The 26,166-nt window shown below is 50.9% G+C and overlaps 1 protein-coding gene across 2 annotated transcripts in view; it reads right to left on the reverse strand.

Moving 5' to 3' along the window:
* The window catches only part of PACS1 (phosphofurin acidic cluster sorting protein 1), a 134,203-nt gene that overhangs the window by 26,769 nt on the left and 81,268 nt on the right, over positions 1-26,166 (reverse strand). For both annotated transcript variants that reach the window (XM_075545358.1, XM_075545357.1), the window contains exon 2: positions 14,723-14,810. In XM_075545358.1, the coding sequence (XP_075401473.1) occupies positions 14,723-14,810 (88 nt within the window). The remainder of the gene's footprint in view (positions 1-14,722; positions 14,811-26,166) is intronic.

Below are 26,166 nucleotides of genomic sequence, written 5' to 3' on the forward strand. Positions count from 1 at the left end.
CTGGGTCATCTGGAGAGCTCCTTGGCGAAATGCCCAACCAAATCTTTTTGCCTATTTTTAAAAAGACAGGCCTTATTTGGGGTCATATTATTGAATGGTAAGAGGTTTTTTTTTAAGAATTGATGTAAGCCACTTGACAGATCCAGTATTATGAACACTGTCTAGCCTATTCATTTCCTTAATGGTATGTGTGTGTGTATATATATATATATATAATATTTTTAATGGAGTATTTCAATTTGATCAAGTCCATTTTATTATGATTTTCTTGTATGGGCAGTGTTTACTGGGCTGTGTAAGACTGTGAAGTTATTCTCTGCTTTCTTTTAAAAGCTTTATCATTTTAACTTTTACAGTTAGGTCTCTAAATCTGGCTTCAACTTTTGTTTATGTAAAATGCAGATCTTGCTTAATGCAGGAGGGAAAATCTCAACTCATGACTTCACAATATTTCTGTAATTAGAATTACCATTCTATCACATGGCCATTAAGAGGAATGAAGGCGTCTCCCATTTCAATCAGAAAATGCTTTCTGCAGAAACGTACGTTCCCAATAAGCGCCTTGACCAAGTTTTCATTTGAGTGTATTCAGCTGCTTTATGAAATCTCTTTAAGAAGAATTTCAGAAATGCTGAGAGAACCCAAAATGTGTTTTTTATCAGGGTTGATGTAGCACTCTCCCAGGGGCTATGGCAGACATTATGGGGTGGGGTATTTCACTGCCATAAAGTCGGTGTAGACTCAACAGTGACCCCACAGGACAGGGCAGACTTGCCCCTGTGAGTGTTGCAGTCATGAACTCTACTCAACTCTCCAAGGTTGAGAAGAGGCTCAAAGTAGAAAGAAGTTGGGAGTAGAAAGCCTTGTCTTTCTCCCAAGGAGCAGCTGATTTCAAACTGCTGACCTTGCAGTTAGCAGCCCAATGTACAACTATCCCAGCACCTGTCAAGCCTTCTACAAGGTATAGGGCAGCCCCTACAATGAAGACGTATCGGCCCGTGTCGGGGTGGCACTGCTGGAAAGCCCCACTCAGACCTGGACGCAAATGGTGACTACTGTTCCCTCCACCCTTCGCACCCACAGACACTGGGCAGGCGTCCCCCTTGCTCATCGTCCACCCTAGAACGTCTTCCCTTCTGCCTCCCTATTCTGATTGCTGTCCCCAGTTGGTGGGACTGCCAGTCAGTCACACCTACTCACTCATTCCTGGATTTTAGCTCCTGACTCACCGCCTCTCCCAGCACTATTCCAGCTCTGATTCTAGATGTGCCATTGCCAACATCCTGGTCTCCTGAGTTCCCTAATTCCTCTTCCATTGATCTTGTCCTTGTCTTAGTCTCTCTCTCTCTCTCTCTCTCTCTCTCACACACACACACACCACAGACTGTACCCTGGAACTTTCATTACCAATAATGACAACCAATATCCAACTCATGCATTCCCCCCACCCTCTGACTCCCACCTATCCAGCCCAATACTTCACCCCAGCACAACTTGTAGTCCACTGACATGCCCATCTTGCCCTGTTCCCCATGCCCCTATTGTCCTCTTTCTTCCTCCCATGACAATGCAGTCACCCCACAGGGCAGGAGAGACGTGCCTCACTGGGTTGGCAAGGTGGTAATTCCACAGAGCAGTTGGGGAGCTCAAACCGCTAACCTCTGGGTTAGCAGCTGCACATTTAACCCCTGCCCCCCACCCCCCCACCCCACGGCTCCTTCCTTCCTCCTTACCCAGCTTAAATGCCATCGCCAATCATTACAGACATAGCTATAAACACAGCCTTGCACACACCCTTAACTCCTCTGCCCCCTCTTCCTCTGCCATCCTCATTTAGGAAATTATAACCCTGTTTCAGTTCAACTGCACCAGCTGAATATGCCCTGAGGGAAACATGTAATCAAGCTAAGCGGCCGAATCTAAACCCTCCGTGGGTCACTGCTGCTGCCCGGCAGTCAACAGCCGTTTTCCCAGGGCCTGCCCTCCCCTGCCTGCTGGACAACGGCCTCAGATCCCCGTTTTCCTCCAACCTCCCACCACCTGCGCACCCTCTCTTCACGCTGGCTCGGGAGAAAACGGTGGCAAAGAGCTCCCCCAGCTGCCAGCACAGCGGCATCGGTTCTCACAGGTCCCGCCTGCTCCACCAGGCCTCCCGTTTTCTCACCTCCTCCACCCTTGTCCTACACGCGGCCACTTCTCCCTTCTGGGTCTCTTTGCGATCCACCACCCGACACCTGCTTCCCTTCAGAGCAAGCTCTTGTAGAGAAGTGTCTGCTTTTGCACTTTTCTCCCAAGAGCCTTCCAATGAGCTCCAATGTGCTACCACGCCTGCCACTGAAAACGTCTTAAATAACCGCCTAGAAACCGCACAGTGAAGCCCTCGTGGTGTAGTGGTTAGGTGTTGGGCTGCGATCCACAAGGTTAGGAGTTCAAAACCAGCAGAAGCTCTGAGGGAGGAAGACTGGGCTTTTGACGCCCGTCAACAGTTAACAGGGGCTGGGGACGAGTCCCCATTGACTCGATGGCAGCGGGGAGAGAAATCTGACAGTCAACGCTCCTCTTCCGTGACCTGTTGGCAGGGCTGATCTCATCCCGCTGCCGGCACCACTTCCTTCTCATCTGGCTCCCAGAACACCACCCTCTCTCGGCAGTCCTCTTCCTCCTCTGGTTGCTCCTTCGGCTCCTCTTCTGCCTAACTTCCCAGGGTTGGGGGTCATTCGGTTTCTTCTTCACAAACGCTCACACTCCACTTCGGCTTATTTCACCCAATTCGTGGTCTTAAGGATCAGGTGGGGGTTTGTGGGAAAATGGAATTTGGTTAGTGGAATGTTTCCACCAGTGTTTTGAAGTCCCCTTGCATGCTGATGACTCCCCAAATGCACCCTCCACTTCAGGCATTGAGATAGTTAACGTTTATTGTGCCAACCTGGCCAATGAACGCATGTGGGATTAATTGAAGGGCAGAGAGAGAAATGGCTTGGCGAGTCTCGCCTTTCTCTCTTGCTCTTTGATCATCGGACCAGTGTGCAGCTGCCTTGCTTGTCTTTTGCCTCAATTTGCAAGCTACACTACTTGTGGGACGCCTAACCCATGGACTGTGTCGTTGTAATTTGAGGTTCCTTTAAGACCTGCTTCACCACACTATTGGAACTTATATCTCTTAAGCTGGGCATCGTCAGACCCTGTCATCTGGCTGACTGTTGGTGGCCTGCCTTGCTGTTTGCTGCCTGTGGCCAGATAGCCTGAAATTGCTCTACAGAGGACTACTCGGCGACCCTCAGACTTGAAGGACTGCCAGTGTCTCACAGCTGTCTCAAGGGAGTGAGTTGCACTGAGCCATTTGTACTGCTTTATAGATTAATTATTTCTTATGTTATCTATCTCTCTAATCTATCTAAATATATATAAAATTATTAGCGTTCTGGTTTTGTTTCTCTAGAGAACCCTAACATAGGCATCTCTCCTAAATCCTATCTGATTATTTTTCACTGTCTAACCAATATCTCCACTTGGATAGGCATATCAAACATAAAATGATCAATGGGATTTTTTAACCTCACCCTCCACAAACCTTGTGTCAACAGCCTGCCCCCACCTCTCCCCCAGCCGTTGCTCAGGACCAAGTGTGGGTGCCATGCTCAGACCTGCCAGAGATCTTGCTGGCTCCCTAAGAGCTGGCCACTCCTTAAGCTCTCCGCTGCTGTCCTCTCGACCTCTTGCTGGGTCACTGTTGTAGACTATTAACTGGTCCTTTGGAACGCCTTTCTTCTTGCCGTCTATTCTCAGCCCCTCAGCCAGAATGATCCTGCTCATATCCCTCCCTGTCACACAGAACAGACTGAGGGACGGAAACCAGAGACCTCGTGACGGACTTGGACTTGCCCCCTCCCCGGCTCCCGCCACTCCTCATCCCCTACCAAGTCCTCTCCTCTGCAGCCTCAAGGCCCTCTCCTTCCTCGCTCTCCCACCAGGCCCCGGCCGGAAGGCTCCTCCTCCAGCTGTGTGCCTAGGGCGCCTTCTCACTTCTTCCACGTCTTTGCCCGGCGTGGGGTCACGGCTCCAGGCAGCACACGCGTGAGAGCGTCTGCTGGGCCCTTTCCTTCTCTTCACGGAGAATCCCGCTGCTGCCTGAACTGCCCTATTTCAGCAAAACCAGCAGCGTCTGGGTCTATGTTTGAAGCCGCTCAAGAGCCTGACTTCACCTCAAAACAATCCCAGCTAATCTTCCCTGTAATGTTTAGACAGCTCCCCCTTCCTCCCCATCTGGTCGCACTCATCCCTGAACTGAACGGTTCTGGCAGCTTCAGCAGCAGCACTTCCTGCTTCTCCAGCTCCACGCTGGCCGGCCGCTGCGCAGTCATCTCCCCCCCCCCCCCCCCCCCCCGCCCGGTCAGGTTTCAAAGAGCCCCGGGCGTTTGCTTGAGCAGCCGGTAAACCCACAGGATTTGGTCTCGGATGTTCCTGGGCCTTCTCTTTGTTAAAACTGCTGGTTTTATGCCAATTGCTCCTTTAACCGCCTCCCCAGCCCCTCAGAGCTTTGATGACCATCAAAATGGTAGAACGAGGCAGTCCTTTATCATGCGCTGTCTCGGCCCCTTTCTTTCCATGGTCGCAGTCCCAAAGGATCTTCATCTTTCTCCCCAGGTCTGGAGACTTCTGTTTGGGATAAGAACTTTCAGTGGCACCACTCGTTGGCCAGACAGATTGTTGGAAGGAAAGAGTGCAGGTCTTACAGGGAGTAACGAACGGACAAGCCTGCTTCAAGGAACAACTGATGCTTCTTACGACGCACGCGTGGTGATGGGCTTCCTAGAGTGGCATAACGGGTTACACATAGCATCAGAACCAACCTGGAAGTAACAGGACCAACTCAGGCCAGAGTTCGTTCACCATAGAAGCTTCTTCTAGCTCATGTCCACTGGCAGGCCTCTCTGCCCTTGTTAACAGAGCCCTTTAGCTTTGCTGACAAGGCTCTGGAGGCACCATTGCACCAGGAAGCCTCCCACCTGAAGGCTCTCCGCTCTCTCGTCTGCTGGGTCAGCAAGCCTGGCCGGCGGGTCCTCAGCTGTGCACCTGTGCCTCTCGGGACTAGGAACTTCTGCAGGGAGGCTGGGTTCGAAGGGTCTTCTTTTCGACATTAGTGAGTTACCCTCTCCCAACTCCTGGGACCAGCTCCCTTTAGACCTAGCAGGCCTGCAAACTGGCACGATGCCCTTCACGACCCTGCCCAATCATTTTGTGGGGATTACAAAACCATGGCTCAAACGGATTCAAAACTTACTGCTGCCGAGTCTATTCCAACTCAGTGACCCTCCAGAGCCGAGAACTTGCCCGGTGGGTTTCCGAGCCTGTGAGCCTTTACAGAGTGGTGGGTGTTTTCAAATTGCTGACCTTGCAGCGAGCACCCAAGCCCACCCACCACCAGGGGTCCTGCAACCGTGGGCAGGAGAGCCAGGGGAAAGCAATTCTTAGCTCCGCAGGACCTCGCCCCATTCTTAAGTCATTACGGGTTCCAGCAGCTTGTGCTTATGATAGGCTCGTGTATCAATATTTACCATATAAGGAATTAGAGCTGAGGGAAAAAAGTTCCTTAAAAAATAACAAGAAAAGCCTTTGAAATGTTTATATAAGTGTTCAATGCAATGTAAATGGTTCCCAAAATATCGTATCATTGTGAATAAGGGAGAGCGCAGAGTGGAGACCCAAAGCCCATCTGTAGGCAACTGGACACCCCCTTAACAGAAGGGTCACGGGGAGGAAATGAACCAGTCAGGGTGCAGGGTTATCAATGATGAAACATACAACTTTCCTCTAGTTCCTAAATGCTTCCTCCCTCCACTATCATGATCCCAATTCTGCCTTACAAATCTAGCTAGACCAGAGGATGTACACTGGTACAGATAGGAACTGGAAACGAAGGGAATCCAGGACAGATGATCCCTTCAGGATCAGTGGTGAGAGTGGCGATACCTGGATGGTGGAGGGAAGGTAGGATAGAAAGGGGGAATCGATTACAAGGATCTACATATAACCTCCTTCCTGGGGGATGGGCAACAGAAAAGTGGGTGAAGGGAGATGTCGTACAGTGTAAGACATGACAAAATAATGATTTATAAATTATCAAGGGGTCATGAGGGAGGAAGTGGGGAGAGGGGGAAAATGGGGAGCTGTTATCAAGGGCTCAAGTGGAAAGAAAACGTGTTGAGAATGATGATGGCAACAAATGTACAGGTGTACTTGACACAAAGGATGTACATATGGATTGTGATAAGAATCATATGAGACCCCAATAAAATGATTAAACAACAACAAAAAAAGCAAATGGTTCCCAAAACAATTTAGTGACAAGATAGAATAGTTTTCTTATAACAATTTTATTGAGGTATAATCCATATTATTATATTCACCCACTTAAAGGGTGTAATCCAATGGTTTTTAAGTATCTTCAGCATTGTGTAATTATCAACACAATCAATTTGGGGGCATATTTACCACCTCCAAAAGAAACCTAATATCCAGTAAGCATCACCTCCTTTCCCGCCCCCTACACTGGAAGCAATCGAATATACTTTTGGATTTTATGAATTTGCCTATTCTGGACATTGCATATAAACAGTCATATAATGAGGGGACTTCAAACATTTCATGGAAACAGAGAATGAAAAGATAATGGATTATTCCCCTCTCCCCCCAACTTGTTTTTTGTTGCTCTTTGGATTTTTTTAATGAATTATTTTTTAAGTAGAAATTTTAGTTTTTAATTTTTCATGAAAAAAATCATTTTATCTGACATCTCCCTTCATCCACTTTTCTGTTGCCCATGCCCGAGGGAGGAGGTTATATGTAGATCCTTGTAATTGGTTCCCCCTTTCTACCCTCCCCTCCCTCTACCCTCCCAGTATTGTCACTCTCACCACTGGTCCTGAAGGGATCATCTGTCCTGGATTCCCAGTGTTTCCAGTTCCTATCTGTACCAGTGTACATCCTCTGGTCTAGCTGGATTTGTAAGGCAGAACTGGGATCATGATAGTGGAGGGGAGGAAGCTGTGGGATGATAAAGAGACTTTGCCCCAGCTTTGTCTCCCCAAGAGACATGCCAAACATTAGAGGCTGTTTGCCAGCACATGGTGGGGAGGTCAGATGCTTGGAGACATCCTCCCTGAAGGCAGTCAGTTGCCAAACTACTGTCTGGGCCCACCACAGGTAGGGCCCACTCCCTGCTGTTCAGGACAATGGGCTCCTTCTCCCCAAAGGCTTGCGACCATCAGTCTGGTCCCTATAGGTGGGGTTTACACTCTACTGATATAGTTTCCAATAGAGAGCCAGAGAACAGGTCAAATCTGGTCAGTGAAATTCAAAGTTAGGCTGCCATCCTGAATCTAGGATCTGCCCTTCTTGTCAAACATGTGCCTCCATCCCTCCCCTTCCTATTGCATGCTTACCCCTAGATTGTCCCCCTCTCATTACTGTATTACCTATAGGACAACCCCTTCCTGTGACATATGTATTTACCTGTAATTAGTGGGCTTGCATGCCTCCCCAAGGTATATAAGCCTTGGTTAGCCATAAAGATTCCCTTTGGCCTCTCTTGGCCATCCTTTCTCCCCTCCCCCTCTCTCCTGCCCCTGGTCTCTCTCTTCACATGGACCACCAAGTGAGGCTGAGGTGAGCATGCCACTATGAAATATGTCTGACTCCTCTAATTCAATCTGTTTTATCACTATGACTTTATAATAATCTTTACATATTTTAACAGTACAATTGCGCCTATCGAACCCATGATCAGTTGGGGGGGGGGCTGGCCTTTCCCCCACAGGTCTTATGGTCATTCTATATTTACCCTTTGGAGAAACTGCCGGCCCATTTTCCGGTCGGTGGCACCATTCCATGTTCCCAGCAGGAGTGGGTGAGAGGGTGGCATCGTTTTACATTCTGCACTTCTCCGCCTGGCTTGCCAGCAGAGAGCTGGACTCGCAGCCTACTTCTGTATGCAGTCTCTAGCAGTAGGTCACTGTGAGGGAGGTGTGTGACACGGTCTCGAGTCACGCCGACAGGCGGTCAGGAAAGGGAGGGCCTTTCCCAGCCCTTCGAGTAATCCTGGCACAGTCTTCTTGGACGTGCTAGCAAAACTTGTCTAGTGGTTAGTTGTTTAATCGTTTTATTAGGGGCTCATACAACTCTTATCACAATCCATACACACATCAATTGTGTAAAGCACATTTGTACGTTCATTGCCCTCATCACTCTCAAAACATTTGCTCTCCACCTAAGCCCCTGGCATCAGCTCATTTCCCCCCCTCCCTCATGAACCTTTGATAATTTATAAATTATTATTTTGTCATATTTTGCCCTGTCTGACGTCTCCCTTCACCCACTTTTCTGTTGTCCGTTCCCCAGGGAGGAGGTCACATGTAGCTCCTTGTAATCGGTTCCCCCTTTCCACCCCACCCTCTCTCTCTACTCTCCCAGTATCGCCACTCACACCACTGGTCCTGAAGGGATCATCCGCCCTGGATTCCCTGTGTTTCCAGTTCCTATCCGTACCAGCGGTAATTTCTTGAAGGTTCATATAGTTTTTTAATGAAAAGATCATTTTATTGGGGCCTCTTAAATACAGCTCTTATAACAATCCACGCGTCAATTGTATTAAGCATATTTGTACATATGTTGCTATCATTATTTTCTAAATATTTACTTTCTATTGAACCCTTAATATCAGTTCCTCCCCTCCACCCTCGTGACCCCTTGATAAATTATAATTATTTTCATATCTTACATGAACCACTGTCTCCCTTCCCCAGGATTTCTGTTGTTCGTCCCATGGGGGGATGGTGATGTGTTGATCATTGTGATCAGTTCCCTCTTCCTCCCCTCCACTCCCCACTTTCCCCCTACCATATAGTTTTTTAATATGACAGTTAGACCTCAGTAATATGTTGAGGAGAAAGATACATGATACCTGATAGAGTCAAAAGATAAGCCACAGAGGTGGCAACGATACTCGCAATGAACATTACCTGGCACCGGACTAGTAGCTAGAATATATAAATAACACTTATAAACAAACAAGGAAGGGGCCCAATACTAGCAGAGGCAATTCACAAACACATCTAAATGGACAGGAAATAGCAGGGTGTACTCTGTTGTACATCGAAAGGCAACCAATGAGCAGAACGAGGGCATCAGTGGAGACTGGTATAGCTGGGTACAGTCTGCAGCTTGTTCACGGTATTGCATCCGTGATCATGTGATCGTTTTCATAAATGCATTTAGTTTTGTAATTTGCTCACAGTGGGAGAAACCAAGGAAGGGGCACCCAGGAAATCTCTGTGCTAGGTCTGCATCACGCCTGTAAACCTGGGAGACAGGAGGGCAGTCTGCCGCTCTGGATGGCAGGAGGATCTATAAATTAATTCCAAATAAGAAATCAAAGGCAATCCATTAGTCTGGCTTACTCTTTGAGTGGCTCTCTAATCCCCATTGTATGCCCTCATGCAAGGATCGCTGGGACAATAGCAGCTCACTGAATCATGTCGGTCTGCCAAATGCTGACACATTTTGTTATGCGGTATATTAAAAACACAGACACAACCCTATAAGGTTAACATCATTACTGAGCTCACCAAAAGAGTTCCAAAGGGGGAAGCTGTCAAGCTTACAGCGACAGACCCAAGGCTTCTCAAATTCTACTTCTTTGATATTGATCCTCGGCCACAGCATTGCTGTTGCTTTCCTGGACGCGACAAGCCACTTAAGTTTCATGAAAAGAACTCCCCAGCCCCTAAGTCTGTCCGCCTGTCAGGGAGAAATGGTGTGTGTCATGGAACGGCTGCTGCCCGTGGTCAATGAACTTGGCTGCCTGCTGAAAGGCGGGTGGGCCTGAGCCTCCCCGGGGAGTACCTGAGTCTGCCACTGCCAACCCTAGGAGCACAAGTCTGCTCTGACATGTGGGGGTGGGGAGGAGCCTTGAGTGAAAATCAACTGGATGGCACTGGTTTTTGGTTCACGACTCGGTCACATCATGGGAGCGCTTTTCCTGCAGACAAATGTTACACTTCACCATGAATCAGTCATGTTCTCTGCACCCTTCCCAAGTCAGCAGAGAATCCTTAAGCGAAGCCGCTCCCCTTCCCCTGATTCAGGGCGTGGTCATCCCCGGTGGCACAGTGGTTACAGGTTGGGCTGCTACCAGCACGGTCAGCAGTTTGAAACCACCAGCTGCTCCCGGGAGAAAGATGTGGCTTTCTACTGCTGTAAAGAGTCACAATCTAGGTAATTCACAGGGACCGTCCTACCTTGGGTCGCTGTGACTAGTTGGCAGTGGGTTTGGGGGTCAACACTGCAGTGATTACCGGTACATTCTGATGCCACTGTAAGCCAAACCTTGGGTCGCTGTGACTCGTTGGCAGTTGGCTTGGGGGTCAACACTGCAGTGATTACCAGTACATTCTCGGGCCACTGTAAGCCACCAGCGACTGTAACCACCACCGATTGCTCTTAGTCTCAATGTCAGCACAGTGGAGAAGGCAGAAGTAGTAGGACAATCTGGTCGCTCTCAAGCCCCCTCCTGAAAGGGTCTGAATCCCCATTTCAAGAACTGCTGCCCTACTAGAGCATTAAACGTCTTAAAGGCCGGGATGTTTATGCTTCCCTCCCCACTCCCAGCCTAAACAACATCTGGCACATAGTAGGTGCTCGATTAGTACTTATTGCATGAGTGATTGGTCAAATAGCTAAAAGAACATGACAATGAATTTCCCACTGCTTGGAAGAAGAGCAACACAGGTTCTCGATTATTGGTAGTTTGGGCTATAATTTTAAGTCATACAGAATGTTAAGGGTTTAATCAGGAAATAAAAGGAATGAGTTCCTTTGGCAAAGGCATTTCCTGGGGGAATGGCGGCAGCAGCAGGGAGCTTTTGGGAATCACACCCACGTAGTCGGGCTGGAAAGCAGTCGCTCCCAGCCAAGGCCCGGGTGCCTGGACTAGCACCCCTGCCGATGGCCAGAATTGGGGTGCAGAGTCAGAAGAGGAGGGCAGGGTAGTGAATGTCTCCGCCCTACACCAGGTGTGCAGCCCGCCGGGTCTGGGAATGGTCCCAGAGTGAGGGTGTGTGTGGCATGCACAAAGGTGAGTGAGGAGCTAGCCCACACGGGGCTCGCAGTTCAGGGGCATGGTTGCCATATTTCTCCCAGCGAGCCCTGAAGGGCACTGTGCATCTAATGCCAATGATGACGATGCCCCTGAAGCCAGTATGGGGACCACACGATTCCAGGCCGCCCTCTAGCTAGTATTCCAATGCCAACCTGACCCCACGGCATCGAGTCTGCCTCACGGCTACCCCATAGGACAGAGCAGGGCCTCCCTGTGGGTCTCTGGGACTCTTAAATCTTATGGGAAGCCTCACCTTGCACCCTCGAGCAATTGTGGGTTTGAAACCAAGGCCCCTTCGCCAACAGATGAGGTGGGCCATTCACCCCCCTTTCCAGTGTGGCAAGAGGTCCACATGCCATCCTTCTTCATCCGAAGGCGTCAGTCACCCTCACTAGTCAGCCTCACCCTGGGCTCCCAGGGCCGTGAGGAGGACGGGCAGGCCTCACTGCAGTCACGGAGAATGCCCATCGTTCCCCAGCTCTGTCGAGGGGCAAGCCTGGGACTGTTCTACATCCAGGCCCTCTCTGCTCTTTTCCTAACATTTGGGAGTGCGTTCGGCAGGTCGCCGTGAACGGTTCTGGGCCTCTGGCAGTCAGGGGGTTAACTGCACGGAGTTCCGCGGGGAACACCGGGGATAAAACGTCCAGATGCATTTGAGGCTGCTGAGTCTGAGGACTCTTAGCCTCCTTGCTGCGTGTAAAAACCCTCTCAAGTGCTTCCCTGCGACTGGAGTTTAAAGGCACCCAAAGGACCTCTTACGCGGGGATTTCCTGACAGTTTAAGTGTCCTCGATAAGGATTCGGGAGCAGAGAGCAGGTTACCCAGAGGGGGCGGCAGGCCAGCGCAGGCCAGGGCGTGTTATGAATCAGACCCTCAATCATTAAGCTCTGGACTCTCACACCTCCAAGGGCTGCCCCGGCTGGTGAAAGAAGCTGAAGCATGTGCGTGTGGGAAACAGAAAGATTTCTCCCGAGTCGTCTTCCCCAAATATATGTTAGACCTAGGACACTGCTTGCAGCTCATGGTAAGTGATTGTCAAGTTACCTCCCTGAAGACTCCAGTCATCCAGAGCAAGCAGACACCGTTGTTTCTCCCACAATAGTTGGGGCTCACTCCCTGCTGTTAGGGACAGTAGATTGCTTCCCCTGAATGCTTAGGCTCAATACAGTCTCCAGCTCCAGGGCAACCAAGGTTAGGCCGCCATCCTGAATCTAGGGTTCACCCCTCTTGTCACATGTGTACCCCAATCTTTCCCCTTCCCATTGCATGTATACCCCTAGATCACCTGTACAACCTATAGTGCAACCCTTTCCTGTGACGTATGTCTTTACCTGTAATCAGGGGGCTTGCACACCTCCAAACATATATAAGCCTTGGTTAGCAATAAATGAATCTAGGGTCCGCCCCTCTTGTCATATGTGTACCCTTAATCCCTCCTCTTCCTGTAGTGTGTACCCCTAGATCATTCCCCTCCCATTACTGTATTACCTATAGCACAACCCTTTCCTGTGACATACGACTCCACCTGTAATTAGGGGGCTTGCACGTCCCCAGAGAATATATGAGCCTTGGTTAGCAACAAATCTCTCTCTCTCTCCACGTGGACCACCAAGTGGGGCTGAGGTGAGCATGCTACCATGAGATGTGTCAACCTCTTCTAGCTCTCCTTATTTTCTATGACTTTACTATAATCTTTACTTATTATCGCTGTGATGGTGTGTTAGGGGCTGGCTTCTCTGAGACGTGTGGAGGGCAACGGATTCTTTAATGTGGCTCTTCTAGCCACATTCTCTGTAACACCCACCAAACACACTTTTGGGGAAGAAGGTGGGGAAAGACAGTGCTAGGACTTGGGTGTGGTTGCCCCCTGCTGGGTATAAAAAGAGCCCTCTCAGCAGCAGGAGAGGGAATCTCACCACCAGCAGGCGCCAGCATGGAACACGTCCCCTGGGCCCTGAGATCCCTGCGCAGAGAACTGCCTCAACCCTGGGAGACAGCTGTGACACCAGAGTGACGGACCCGCAGCAGAACCAGGAGCCGGAACACGAGAAGAGCGCCCACCGCGCCAGGGAAGCTGAGGGTTTGGGGGCAGGGGCTGGTGGAGGTGGCTGCCTCGGGGCACTGAATCAGGGGAGTTGAGTTCATTGACCCTTGCAGCTGGAGCTGAGTGCCTCCGGGCTGAGACGGACAGCACAGAGGCATGACCTTGGGCATTTATGAGCAGCCCTGAAGGACCTTTGCCTCCTGTCCTGATGGACAACAGTTTCCCGAGCATTTCTCACCCCAATTGTACCCCATGAACTTGCACACACCCATAACCCTGAGCTTAGTCTGTGAGTTGTATGTGCAGACATGGTAAGGCATGACAGGTCCCAGCTGAGAAGGAGAGAAGAGAGAGCTCCATGTGGGGCAGCGAGTCCCCTTTGGGGACACAGAGCTCCAGATTTTGCCCTCTCTGTATCTTCATTTACTTTTTTTTCCCCTGTAATTGAACTTGGGGGTTGTTCTAGCAAGTTACTGAAATAGAGGGGCACTGGGACCAGTAGGAAGTCAGATGTAAGGGGTTAGGAACCCCTGTAGCCAACCCATCAGAACTGGGAGTGGGGTATGTGTGTGGAGGGCTGGAAACCTTTGAGCTCACAGCTATTGTTCTGAGGGGGTGGTAGAGAGAACCCCAAATTTGTACAGAGGAGGTCAGAATGGGAGGGACTTGGGCTTAGGGTGCCAGAACTGAGCTGCAAGTGGACTGGGACGTGTTATTTTCTCAGAGCTGGCAGGGAACCGGAAGACCCATTCATCCATCACTCTCCTGGACCCACGTGGATCCAGAACCTGGAATAAAATGGCAACCAGCTCAAGCCAGCCTCATCATGCTGGTCTGTGAGGGTACCTTGAATTACCACCCCTCCCTCGAGCACCCACACCACTGGACCCCCTGTTCCCCAGCACCCACACCACTGGACCCTCCTGTTCCCCAGCACCCACACCACTGGATCCTCCTGTTCCCCAGCCCCCATACCACTGGATCCTCCTGTTCCCCAGCACCCATACCACTGGATCCTCATGCTACTCCAGCACCCACAGCACTGGATCCTCCTGTTCCCCAGCACCCCACCACTGGATCCTATTACACAGCACCCACACCACTGGATCCTCCTGTTCCCCAGCACCCATACCACTGGATCCTCCTGTTACCCAGCACCCATACCACTGGATCCTCCTGTTACCCAGCACCCCACCACTGGATCCTCCTGTTACCCAGCACCCACAGCACTCAATCCTTGAGTTACTCGAGCAACTATAGCACTGGATCCCTACACTCGATCCTCACCATACTCCTACAGGACAGGCAGGGCCAGGAAAACCAGCTCTCGTCTCCAGGCAAAGGCACTACTAAGGTTGAAAGAAAATAAGTGACTTAACCAGGAGGCAGAACTGGGCCTCAGTGGTCTCACCTGCTTTGCTGAGTGGTAAAAGAGAGCCCTGGTCCCCATCGGTGTTCTGAGCCCTGAGAGGGGCAAGCACCCCGTTCACCTGGACTCTGAGCCCCCACCCTGCTCAACTCACCTGGAGCTTCACAGCAATGACCACGGAGCTAAGGTCCTTGTCCATTTCCTTGAGCATGACGAGCTTCTTCAGGGTCAAGCTGAAGAGCCTAGGAAAGGAGAGAGAAGGAACACACCTGTCAGGTGCCAGGGACGTCTGAGACAAGCTCCCGCCGAGCAGCCCGGAAGCCCTGCTGCGCCCAAGGAAGGCCATCAGGGTGCCACCGCCAGTCCTTGGTGCCCTCTGGACAAGAGCAGCCTCTTCTTCGACTTCGAACGAACGTGGTGACTCAAACGGCAGGGGGTGCCCTTTATCGCCAATCACAGCCCACCACAGGTCTCTACTGCAAACACGTGGGGCCCTTTCTTTTTGTTTTGTTTTTTCATTTTACTGGGGCTCGTACAACTCTTATCACAATCCATCCATCCACTCATCGCGTCAGGCACGTTTGTACATTTGTTGCCATCATCGTTCTCAAAGCATTTTCTTTCTACTTGAGCCCTTGGTATCAGCTCCTCATTTCCCCCCTCCCTCCCTCATGAACCCTTGATAATTTATAAATCATTAATTTTTTCAATTCTAACACTGATCAATACCCACTTTTCTGTTGCCTGCCCCGCTGGAAGGGGTTATATGTAGATCTTTGTGATGGGTTTCCCCCTTTCACCCCCCTCCTTCCCCTTCCCCTCCTGGTACTGCTACTCCCAATGTTGGTCCTGAGGGGTCTATCTGTCCTGGATTCCCTGTGGTTCCAGCTCTTATCTGTTCCAGTGTACATGCTCTTGTCTAGCTGGATTTGGTCATGATAGTGGGGGGAGGAAGCATTAAAGAACGAGAGGGCAGTTGTATGTTTCAACGGTGCTGCACTGCACCCTGACTGGCTTGTCATCTGGAGGAGGCCCTTTCTCAGGGGGCCAGAGAGGACGGTAGAACAAGTGAGGCCATGGAGCTTTGTGGTGGGCCTGGTCTTCCTTCTGCCTTTCAGCCAATCACATGGGAAACACCACAGTGTTTCACAAGCACGGGTGGCACTGAGGCAACCACACATGCAAAACAGACGGTGGTGAGACAGGAAGTGAGTTAAAGGGTCACCAATTCGAGTTCAGCCGAGTTTTGTTCCAAGTCAGCTGAGGAGTCATCAGTGCCCCAAGCAGGAAATTCCTCTGGACTGTGCCCAGCGGTGCAGTCTTAGTGCCCCTGACCTGCCTTGACCTTGGTCTCACCGAGGCTGGGCTACTCTGGTCAGGGGGACCGGTCTTCTAGCAGGAACTGGGAAGGAAACTCGAGATGTGGTCTCCCTGCTTCTGCTCGGGGAAGTTAGGGCCCCTCAGAAACATCCTTCTCCTTAGAGAGGTTCTGGAGGAAGGTGAGGCCTGGAATGGAGTCGCTGACCAGAGGCACACTAAGGCCTGAGGCTCAGACCTAGCGTGCCCATTGCCAAATTTCCCCTCAGGGCCCACGGCTCTCCTGCCCACCTTCCTCTCACAATACGTCCCGGCTGTCCTGACTTTCTGTGGGTCCTTGGTGGTGTTGTACTCGCTGACCCCTCACCCAGCTGAAGGCCTTAAGAACCCAAACTAAAGGTTTCCCAAGGGCGAGAAAACTCTGGAGCCAGAGTGCGCCCCCCTCTTCTAACTGGGTCCCTGCCTGCCGGCCTGCAGTACATCTGCACAGTCACCCCACCCACTGCATGAGTCAAGCCCTTCCAGGAAGTCCATCTGGTGGCAGAGGGTCAGCGCCTGGCTGCAGCCCATCAGAGGGCTGGCAGTTTGAACTCGGCAGAGGCCCCCCTGGGAGGAGGATGGGAGCTCAGCTTAGCTCACGGCCCTGCCGCTCGGTCACACGGGGTGGCAACGCGCCAGAACTGGCTTGATGGCCCCAAACTACCTTATCGACAGATATGGTATAAAAACATGTCCGCAGAGAAAGGTCCACACAGGCAGCCATCCACCCACGTGTCTCCCATTGGGTTTCTTGCCCTGGACAATTCTACTTAATACACGGCGGCGGGAGGGTCAGCGCCACAGCAGGGGATGTGACAGCAGAAGCAGAGACTGGACGGATGTGAGTGACTGCTGACACGGAGGACAGAAGGTGGCACTACTGGCCAAGGAATGCAGGCAAGGAAAGGGATTGCCCCCTTGAGCTTCCAGACCAGACACAACGCTGCTGCTCAAGCCGGGCCGTAGCCTGTGAGACCCACTGCAGACGCTGGTTTCCCGAATGGTAAGATGATACGTGATGATGTTTGTAGTCACCGTTACCGCAGCAACAAGAAACTAGTAAAGGGTTCATCATCTTCTCCTGTAAACTTGTTCTCAGTCTGAAATGACTGAGCTAACTCCTAACCCCTAAACCCAAGCCAAACCCACCATTCACAGAGTCCATTCTGACTCATGAAACTCCCCCAAACCAAACTCACTGCCATTGCGTCCATGCAACCCGAGACCCCACGGGACCGGGTAAAACCCTGGGTGTTTCCGAGACGGTAACTCTTTACAGGAGTAGAAAGCCTCCTCTTCCTCCCTTAGGGCAGAGAGGTGGTTTTGAACCGCTCACCTCTTGGCTAGCAGTCAATGCGTAACCGACTACGCCACCACAGCTCCTGCTTTCCGACTGACTCTAAGCGGCCCTGTGTAGGGCTTCCCGTACTACAACTCTTTGCGGAAGCAGACAGCCTCTCAAGGAGTGGGGTTCACAGCCCAGCACCCAGGCAGAACCGCCTGCCCCTCTTCTGAGTTACCTAGGCATTCTTAAAGATACGGGTATGGATTCCATCTGTACTCAGGGGTTGACCGTACTCCTCACTTCAGAACCTGAGCTCGAATTACACTGCAGCTTCAACTCCCACCTGCTAGCCTCATGCCCCGCAGCCTCCCCAATCTCCCTGCTGGATGAAAACCCAGAGTGCCCGTCCCGTCCCGTGTTTCTTCCGTCCCTTCAGAGCAGACATGGGCTGGTCCTGCAGGAACCCTGATTGTGCCCTCGGCCCAGGGATGAGCGTATCTCACAGAGCTGGTGGTTAAGAACTGGAGCTATGGCTTGTTTAACTGGGGTATCTGAGCCTCACGGTTCCCAGCAAGAGGGAACACGAGGGAGATGAACTAATGAAAAAGACTGGCTGTGCCCAATCATCTTCCTAAATCTCAGGCTGCTAAGGACACAACCACGGATGGCTTAGAGCAGTGGTTCTCTACCTTCCTCATGCCGTGACCCTTTCATACAGTTCCTCATGTGGTGGTGACCCCCAACCATAACATAATTTTTGCTGCTACTTTGTTACTGTCATTTTGCTACTGCTGTGAATCGGGCGACCCCTGTGATAGGGTTGTTTGACCCCCCAAAGGAGTCACCGCGACCCACAGGTTGAGAACCTCTGGGTTAGAATTTTGTTTCCAAGTCAAACATTTTCCATCTTCAAACTGAGCTGTTCGTGTTGAATTAGCTTGCTGCAAGACCCAAGGCTCGCTAGCCTCAATCACTGCTCCACCCGTGAATCTTCACTCACTCGCTCACTCACTCCCTCACTTGCACCCAGCCCACACCTCTAACGGCCACCACTGGGTGCCGGTTGTGTGTGCTATTCTTGGAGGGTGGAGAGAAGGATGTGGTCCTCACACTAAGATGCTCACACACAGTCGGTGAGCAAGACATTTTCTTACGGGGCGTTCTTGCCTTTAGCTCTTTCCTGCTCCACAGTGCTCTGGACCATCACCCAGCTGGAGCGGCCGGAACACTGCAGGGAATGCTAGAGGGGTGTGAGGAAGGACACGCATCATACATCACACCCCACAGGGGCAGGCCTGTGTGCCAGAGCACCCACCTTAGGTAACACAGCAAGGGAAGCACTGGCTGTGACGAGAACCGACAAGCCCACTTGAGGGGAGCGGACAGCACAATGGTAGGGGAGCACATACATGGGACCCACAGTAATAATTAGTGCAATAACAAGGGTTCCTGGGGCTGGGGGGGCAGGGGTAATGGGGAGCTGATACCAAAGAGGGCGAGAAGAAAGAAAATGTTCTGAAAACGATGGAGGCAGCAACTGTACAATCATGCTCAATCTAATTGAACTATGCATTGTTAAAATACCTGTAAGAGCTCCCAATAAAGTGGAAAAAAAGAGAAACGCTGGCTGTGTTCAGTGTTTTCTTAAAATGCCACACATCAGTGTGATTTCAGACCGTCGGCAATCAGTTCGATGGGTGTTTCTGTTTGTCTTTAATGGTGTGACTCAAAGCAAACTTGGGGACTTAAGAAAGGTACTGTAGTTCTTCAAAGTCTCAAGAAACATCTTTGACTCATTAAGCACCCGTGCCAGATGCTCGATTTTCACTTCATGATTACATTCATGATTGCATCTCACAGTGAGGTGGCTCTTAGACCCCTTTTACTGATAGGAATGCTGGGAAGGGCTAAGAAACTTGTCCAAAGTCACTCAGAAAGTAGTGGAGCCAAGATGCAAACGTTGGCACTAATCCAGAATCCACTTTAGACAATCAGAGCAGTCGTATGTAACCATATGTCTTAGGATAGCAGGAGCATGCCAAGGAGATAAGCCGGACATCTCCTTAGGCTGGGGCAACAACGCCACCGACGGGTGGCTGTACCTAGCAGAGGTTTGTTTCTTCCCAGCTTAGGAGACCCCAAGTCCAAGTTCAAGGTGCCAGCTCCGGGGCGAGCTTGTTTTCTCTGTTGGCTCTGGGGAAGGTCTTGTTCCTCGACTGCTTGGGGACCTTCATGTGGATGACATCTCTCTCCCCCGTCTCTCTGTGGGCTCCTTAATGCCTGCTCTCCTTGCTCAAGTCTCAGGAGACATTGGTTGAAGACCAAGTTGTCTCTTATATCAAAGAACACCCACATCCGAGGGGATTACGACCACAGATAGGAGGGCTGGGGTTCATAATGTATTTTGGGCGGACCCCACTGGATCCGTAACAGAGTCTTAGTGGCAAAGAGGCTGAGTTAGACGTCCCTCCTGGGTTTCTCCGAGATGTGTATGTTTCACTAGCTGGGCAGCGTGGTCAGGGCAGGTGGAGGCACTCACTAATTGGGAAGGAACATATGGAAATCTCTCGGGTGACTGATAAGTACGCACATGTCAAGACCCAGGTCTCCAACACACAACAATTAAAAGAAAACAAAACAAAAAAAAATCCCAACAAACGTTCCCAAACCCCAGCCTTGGCTTGCAGCTTGGCTACATTTTCTTCACTATGGGCCAGGCACTGTTCCAGTGATGTCAGATACCTCCCGTAAACAGAAGCGGCAAGGGCTTTGTCAGGGCGGCATGTTCTAGCGAAGGGAAGGGACGCTGCAGTCTGCAAACAACAAGCATGCGGATACATTACACAGTCTGCTAAACAACAACGGAACCTGAACCCATTGCAGCTGGGAGGGTCGCCATGCCTAGTGACCCCACCTCACTGCCCCCAGGGTTTCCACGGTGTCATCTTTCAGAAGCTGGCTGACAGGCGGGTTCTTCAGCGAGAGTAGTCACCCAGGGCTTCAAGCCACCACCACGTGGTTCCTTCAGGGCTAACAAATGGAGACTGGAGTAGCCCCGAGTTTGTTTTAAATGTGGGTGATCTGGAATGCTAGTGGGAATGGGAAAGCTTACCAGTGGAAGCCCTGGGATGGGCAACTGGGAAGAGGAAGCTGACACAGGGTGACACTGGCTTACCGCCAGCCTGCGGAGCACCACACTCTAACCAGGGTGGTCGGCTACCCTTGAGCTGGCTGCTATGTAGCAGGCACACAGCCCCGTTCTCTTGGACAGAGATGAAGAGTCTAGCAGCGGCTTCTCCCCTTTCTGGTTAGCATTCTGGTTCATGCACATCTTACAAATTCAGGTGCATTCTATTGTGGTGTTGCTTTGTTGGTCCGACTGAAATGAACGGAGCCGGCTCAAAGCCCTGCTTTTTAGTCACTGTGCTACCAGAGTCTCCTTATCAGTATGCAAACCTCTGAAAATCGAGGGGGGGGTTTGTATATGAAAAGATGCTCAACGTCTTTTGAGATGACAGGGGTACACAAGCGGAGGTGAAGTGATAAATCTGCTAGAGCAGAGACGGAGGTGAAAGCATGTCATTCCTTTACAACTCCCAGAAGGCCCCGCACCTGACACCATCTTTTAGATGCAGAACATGCATGGGATGGCAATTCCCAGAATCCCGCACACTTGGCACTGTCTTGCTGCCGTCAGGCACGGTAAAGTCATTCAGACTCACGGTGAACCTCTGAAAAGCAGAACCGCAACACCGCCATGTCCTGCACCATCCTCACCAGCGGTGCTGTGCTTGAGCCCCATGTTGCAGCCATGCTAGCAGCCCATTGGGCCCAGAGTCTTATTTTTCTCGCTGCCCCTCTACCAAGCGTGATGTTCTCCAGAGAAGGTCTCTCCTGACAACGTGCGTGAGGCACATGGGACAGAGTCCTGCCATCATGCCTCTCAGGAGCATGCTGGTTGTGCCTCTTCCAAGCTAGAGCTGTGTGTTGTTTTGGAGAGCCTGGTACTTTCAATCCTCGTCACCAGCTCCGCAAGCACACCGATTCTTCTTGGGGGCCCTCCTTATTCAACGTCCAGCTGTCACATGCACATGAGGCGAATGCAAGCACACCTGGGTCCTCAGAGTAACTGCCTTGCTTCTCACCGCTGAAGAGAGGTCTCGGGCAGCAACAGGAAGGTTGATGGCTGGCACCCAGCAGCCACTCCAGAGAACCAAGGGGTGGCAATCTGCTTCCCTAAAGAGCTCAGCATAGGCTTCCAAAAAGATTTGGCCTACCGCCCCCTTTCCAGAAATTACTCACTGCTCCCCTGGGTTTTAAAACACATAACCCAGGAGCACGTGTAGGTGTCTGCGCTCCCCCAGATCATTCCAGCACCCCCAGGGGTGGGACAGTCACTTTGGGAAATATTGATATAGTCTCTACTTAGTAACATTATTTTATGGCTTGAGAAAAAAAATCCATGTGGGGCCGTTAGCACAGGGCTAGGTGTACAGCAGGCATTAAATGCTAGCTAGCCCTGGAGTCCCCCTCCGGTTCATCAATTTAATTTATTCATAGCTTTGGTCTGACTTTGGCTCTTTCCTCTTTGGGGCGGTGTGGCAGTTCCATTTTATGTCATCTGCACTTGCAGTGGGGTGGAGTCCAACCTGTCAGTCGGGTCACAGCCTGATGATGCCTCTTGGGAGGTGTGGCCTTTTAAATATGAGCCACACTGGGGGCTCCTCCCCCCTCTGTCTCTTCACCCTCCTGCTTGCTGGGACCTATGTCTGCCCTAGGGGCGCCTCCAAGTGGGCCACTAACCCTGGGGACCAACTTCAGCCCTGCCAAGTTCCTGCCCACTTTGGATCCACATGATTCTGAACCTCCCTGCTTCCCACCTCACGGTTTGGGTCAGCAGCCTGCAGCTTCCTGAGTCTGAAGAGGCTGCTACCCCTGGATCCACAGGCTTAGGTAGGACAGGGCTGGGATGCCACCTTGATATCTGATTAACTTTTTTTTTTTTTTTTTACTTATAGCAGTGTTTTTATTTAGCACAAATCTAAAAAAACAAATCACAAAACAAAAAACAAATGTCCATCAACCAAATGGTATTCTTAAAATGGAATGGTAATACAGAATGAAAAATACTACTGTCATATGCAAGAATGTACGACTCTTAAAAACTAATCTAATGAAACAAAAACCGCAAAAGAATTTCATGATGTATAATAAAACACAGAGATTAAAAACGTGAAGCCACTTTCTGGTTCTAATATGCCAGGGCAGTGGTTATCTTTGGGAGGGACTCCTAACGACTCTTTGTTCCAGACCATGTTTTCCTTCTGCAGGTCACTTCTTCATATGAAGCTCTTTCTTACACATCGCCGAGTGTGCCTGGCTTGGCTTCTCTAGACAACCCAGTCTACCACAGGCAGCGTGGGGACATGAGTTCCTCTGTGGGGCCCCTTGCTTGCTTCTTTGGAGAAACTGTTGAAGAGCTGTCCCCCCGGGAGCACCATGTATCGCATTTTTGACCCCCGAGATTTGTTTCTTCTGTCCAGGTTGGCTGCCCTTTTCTGGGTCAGCTGCACATAGCTTGACACTGTTGTCAGCCCTGGGCTGCAGCCTGCCCTGTGGTTGGTATGCACCTTGCAGGGCTTGGTCAGACGGTCCAATAGTCCAAGGGTCCTCAAACTCTTTAAACAGGGGGCCACTTCTTTGTCCCTCAGACTCGTTGGAGGGCTGGACTATAGTTTTTAAAAAAACTATAAACAAATTCCTATGAACACTGCACATATCTTATTTTGAAGTAAAAAGCAAAACAGGGCAAAAACACCCGGCGGCCTGGACAAATATCCTCGGCGGGCTGCATGTGGCCCGCGGGCCGCAGTTTGAGGACCCCTGCAATAGACTATACAACAGAAGCATCTGTAGCTTCTTCTTCAAATAAAGTATCTGTGGTCTACTGAGAGGAGATTGGTCAGCTCATGGCTCTGGGGGGAGGGCTGTGTGTTGACACTGACACAGGAGTTCCTGAACATATATAAGCAACTAACGCCACAGAGGTCTTTGAGACAAAGAGAAGCAGTAATTCAAGCAGCACCAAGCAGGGAGACAGGTAAGCAAGGAACTTCAAGACATATCAGAGTCGAGGGATATAGCACCGAAGAGCGAGAAGCTCCTCTCCACTGGCCCTTGTAGGCCCAGCAGCAGAACCGGCAGTGATGAGCCTAGAAAGGGCCCTTGTAGGCCCAGCAGCAGAACCGGTAGTAATGAGCCTAGAAAGGGCCCTTGTGAAAGAGCTGGTGGTGACACACAGCAGGGCCAAAACAAGCCTTCCCTGAGGGAGCCCGAGAGGCCTGCAGGGCTCAGAGAAACTGGGAGTGCTGCCCTGCACTAACCCAAGAAAACGCCCCATCACCGAGCTGATGTTTACTCACAGGACGGTGTACCACTGCCCCTTTGGGTTTCTGACACTTGTAAAGCTTTAAGGAAACAAAGAGCCTCATCTCTCCCCAATGGAGCAACTGCTGACTTTGTTCAAAGTGTAACCTACTCTGCCACCAGGGTGGCACAGGTGAATAAGGGAGTGTTTACCTTCATGCTTCCTCATTTCCAGTTGCATCCTGACCAAGTCATACCCTGTGGCTTTCTTAACAGATCACGTGACTGGAAATGCCGCCCGTGAGCTAGTTCTGCGTGGTCACTGTGCGGGAGCATGCCAGGTGAGGGCCGGCTGTTGCCCGAATTGGAAGGCTGGCAGGTGTTAGGGTGACTGGCCCCGCCCACCCTGTGGGGTCAGCATTGTGCTGAGGGAGCCTGGTCATTAGACCCCTGAAGTTAGGTTCCGATGCTACCAGTACAGCTGCCACTTTATAGACTGAGTTCCTTCATTTCTTCCCACAGGCAGTGAGAGAACTGTTATTCTAACAGGGAGGGTGCTCCTGGTCTCTATCCCACTGCTACCCAGGGTCCTTTCCCTGCTGTCACAGGGCGAGCCTTGTAGGAATGTCCTCCTCAGCAGAAAGGACCAAGTGAGAGCAGCTCTGAGGGTGTCTGGCGTTTTAAAGGCTGCCCTTCCCCAAAGCAGGCTCTCCAGCCACTGCGTCCCACGTCTCTCCTCTGACTTGAGCACCATGCTAGGTAGGAGCTGTGAGTGCGCGCACACACACACACACACACGCTCAGTGTAATCCCTGCCTCGGAGCAGTGTATGACCTAGATGGGAGGATGGGATTTAAGTATCTCAAACAATTAGCCAACAAATGTGACAGTGCATAATTAAGTGCTAAATTACATAAAGAGAAATCATTGAGGAACGGGGCTAGGCTCCAGTGAGGACATTTTGAGACCAAATTCTCTCAAGAAATGGTTTTTCTTTCGGTCCCATTAGACTGCATCTGAAAGAATCGGGCTACTTGCGACAAGGCTTTTAGAAAACTTTCTAGAACATTCTAGGCTATAATGGATAAATGAGAAAGCCTTATGAGATCCTAAGAGTGAGCCCAGCTGCGCTGAGCAGCTGATTCAAACTCATTCCCATGCAAACCAACACTAGCAGCTCATGCAAGTGAATGCCCCCCTCTTCTCAGGAGAAAGACTGGGGTTATCTCTACTCCCAGGACAGCTAGTCTCAGAAACCACAGGGCGTCACTGTGAGTCAGCAGCATTGACTCAATGGCAGGGAGTTTGGTTTGTGTTTTTATCCAGCAAGCAGCTGCAGAGTGGACAGAAGGAAATGAACAAAGAAAAAGAAGAAGGAGAGAAAAAAAAGAAGGTGGGATGCTTGTTTAGTCAGAGGATGGTCCTTTGGGGAGCAGAGCAGGGAGTGCGGAGCCAGGAGTGAGTGAGCTCCATGCTACACGGACACTGCTGTCACTTTCCTCTCCTCTGTCCTCAGAAGCAGGCCTTCGCCCTCAGACAGCATCTGTCAGCGTAGAGAGCACGACAGGAGAAAATACAAGGGAATGGAGAATTGTTTTTCCGTTGTAAATCGGCTTTTCCTTACAAAGTGTTTGTCTTTTAACAGGGTGCCCTAGCAGTCTGGACAAGCTTCGGTGAGCTTGTGTTTTCCCGGCTGTGAGCACTGCACTCTCCTGTGGCTGCAGGCACAGTGAGTTACTAAGACAGGGCCCTTCCGGCCTCCTCTTTGTAGCCCTCATGAGGTGATCAGATGGGATGCTTGAAGAATACACACAAAGGACTAGGTCGGCTATGGCCACACAAGATGGGTCAGTATCTTCAGGTAACTAAGGCGTGTGGATCTCCACAGGGAAAGAGGGACCAGACTTCCACCCAGTGCCCCAAGGTGTGAATGCAACATTCCGGCATGGAGTAGGGAACCAGTGGAGAGGTTTGGGGGGCTGGCCCCAGGACCAAATAATAAGTGGATGCCTTCCCCTCCCCCCAGAATAATTTATATTCAAAGGACAGCATTGAATCTCCAGCTCTGGGAGAGGGACATATCTGATTGGAGCACATGGGAGCAGATGAAGGGGGAGTAGGAGACTGGAGCACACCCTGGCCCACCAGGCCTTGAGGACAATGACCCCAATTAGAGCAGCCAGTCCACTGAGAGGACCACATGGCCAGCCCCACTATGAAACATGATGCCCCTCACTGACCCATGGCCAAGGGGGAGACAGCAACGGAGACAGTGATCCCACCACACCCACCGAGGCAAAGCACTGGGGGAGTGCAGCGGAACAGCAAGGGAATGGAGCGGCAAGGTCCCCAGGGAATGCTGAAAGTGGACTTTGGGGCCAGGGCGTGGTGCCCCAACAGACTGGACTGGAAAACACTCCTAAAGGCCAACAAACGATCCTTGAACTAACTACAAGCTTTTCTTTCTTGTTGTGTTTTGTTTTGTTCTTTGTCAGTGGTTTGTTGTTGTTTTGTTGTATATTGTTGCTTGGTTTTGCTCTGTCTTGTTTTTGTGCATGTTATTATCTCGGCAGGTCTGTCTAAATAAGATA

The sequence above is a fragment of the Tenrec ecaudatus genome, chromosome 4 (genome assembly GCF_050624435.1).
Source record: "Tenrec ecaudatus isolate mTenEca1 chromosome 4, mTenEca1.hap1, whole genome shotgun sequence".
Classification (NCBI taxonomy): Eukaryota; Metazoa; Chordata; class Mammalia; order Afrosoricida; family Tenrecidae; genus Tenrec; species Tenrec ecaudatus.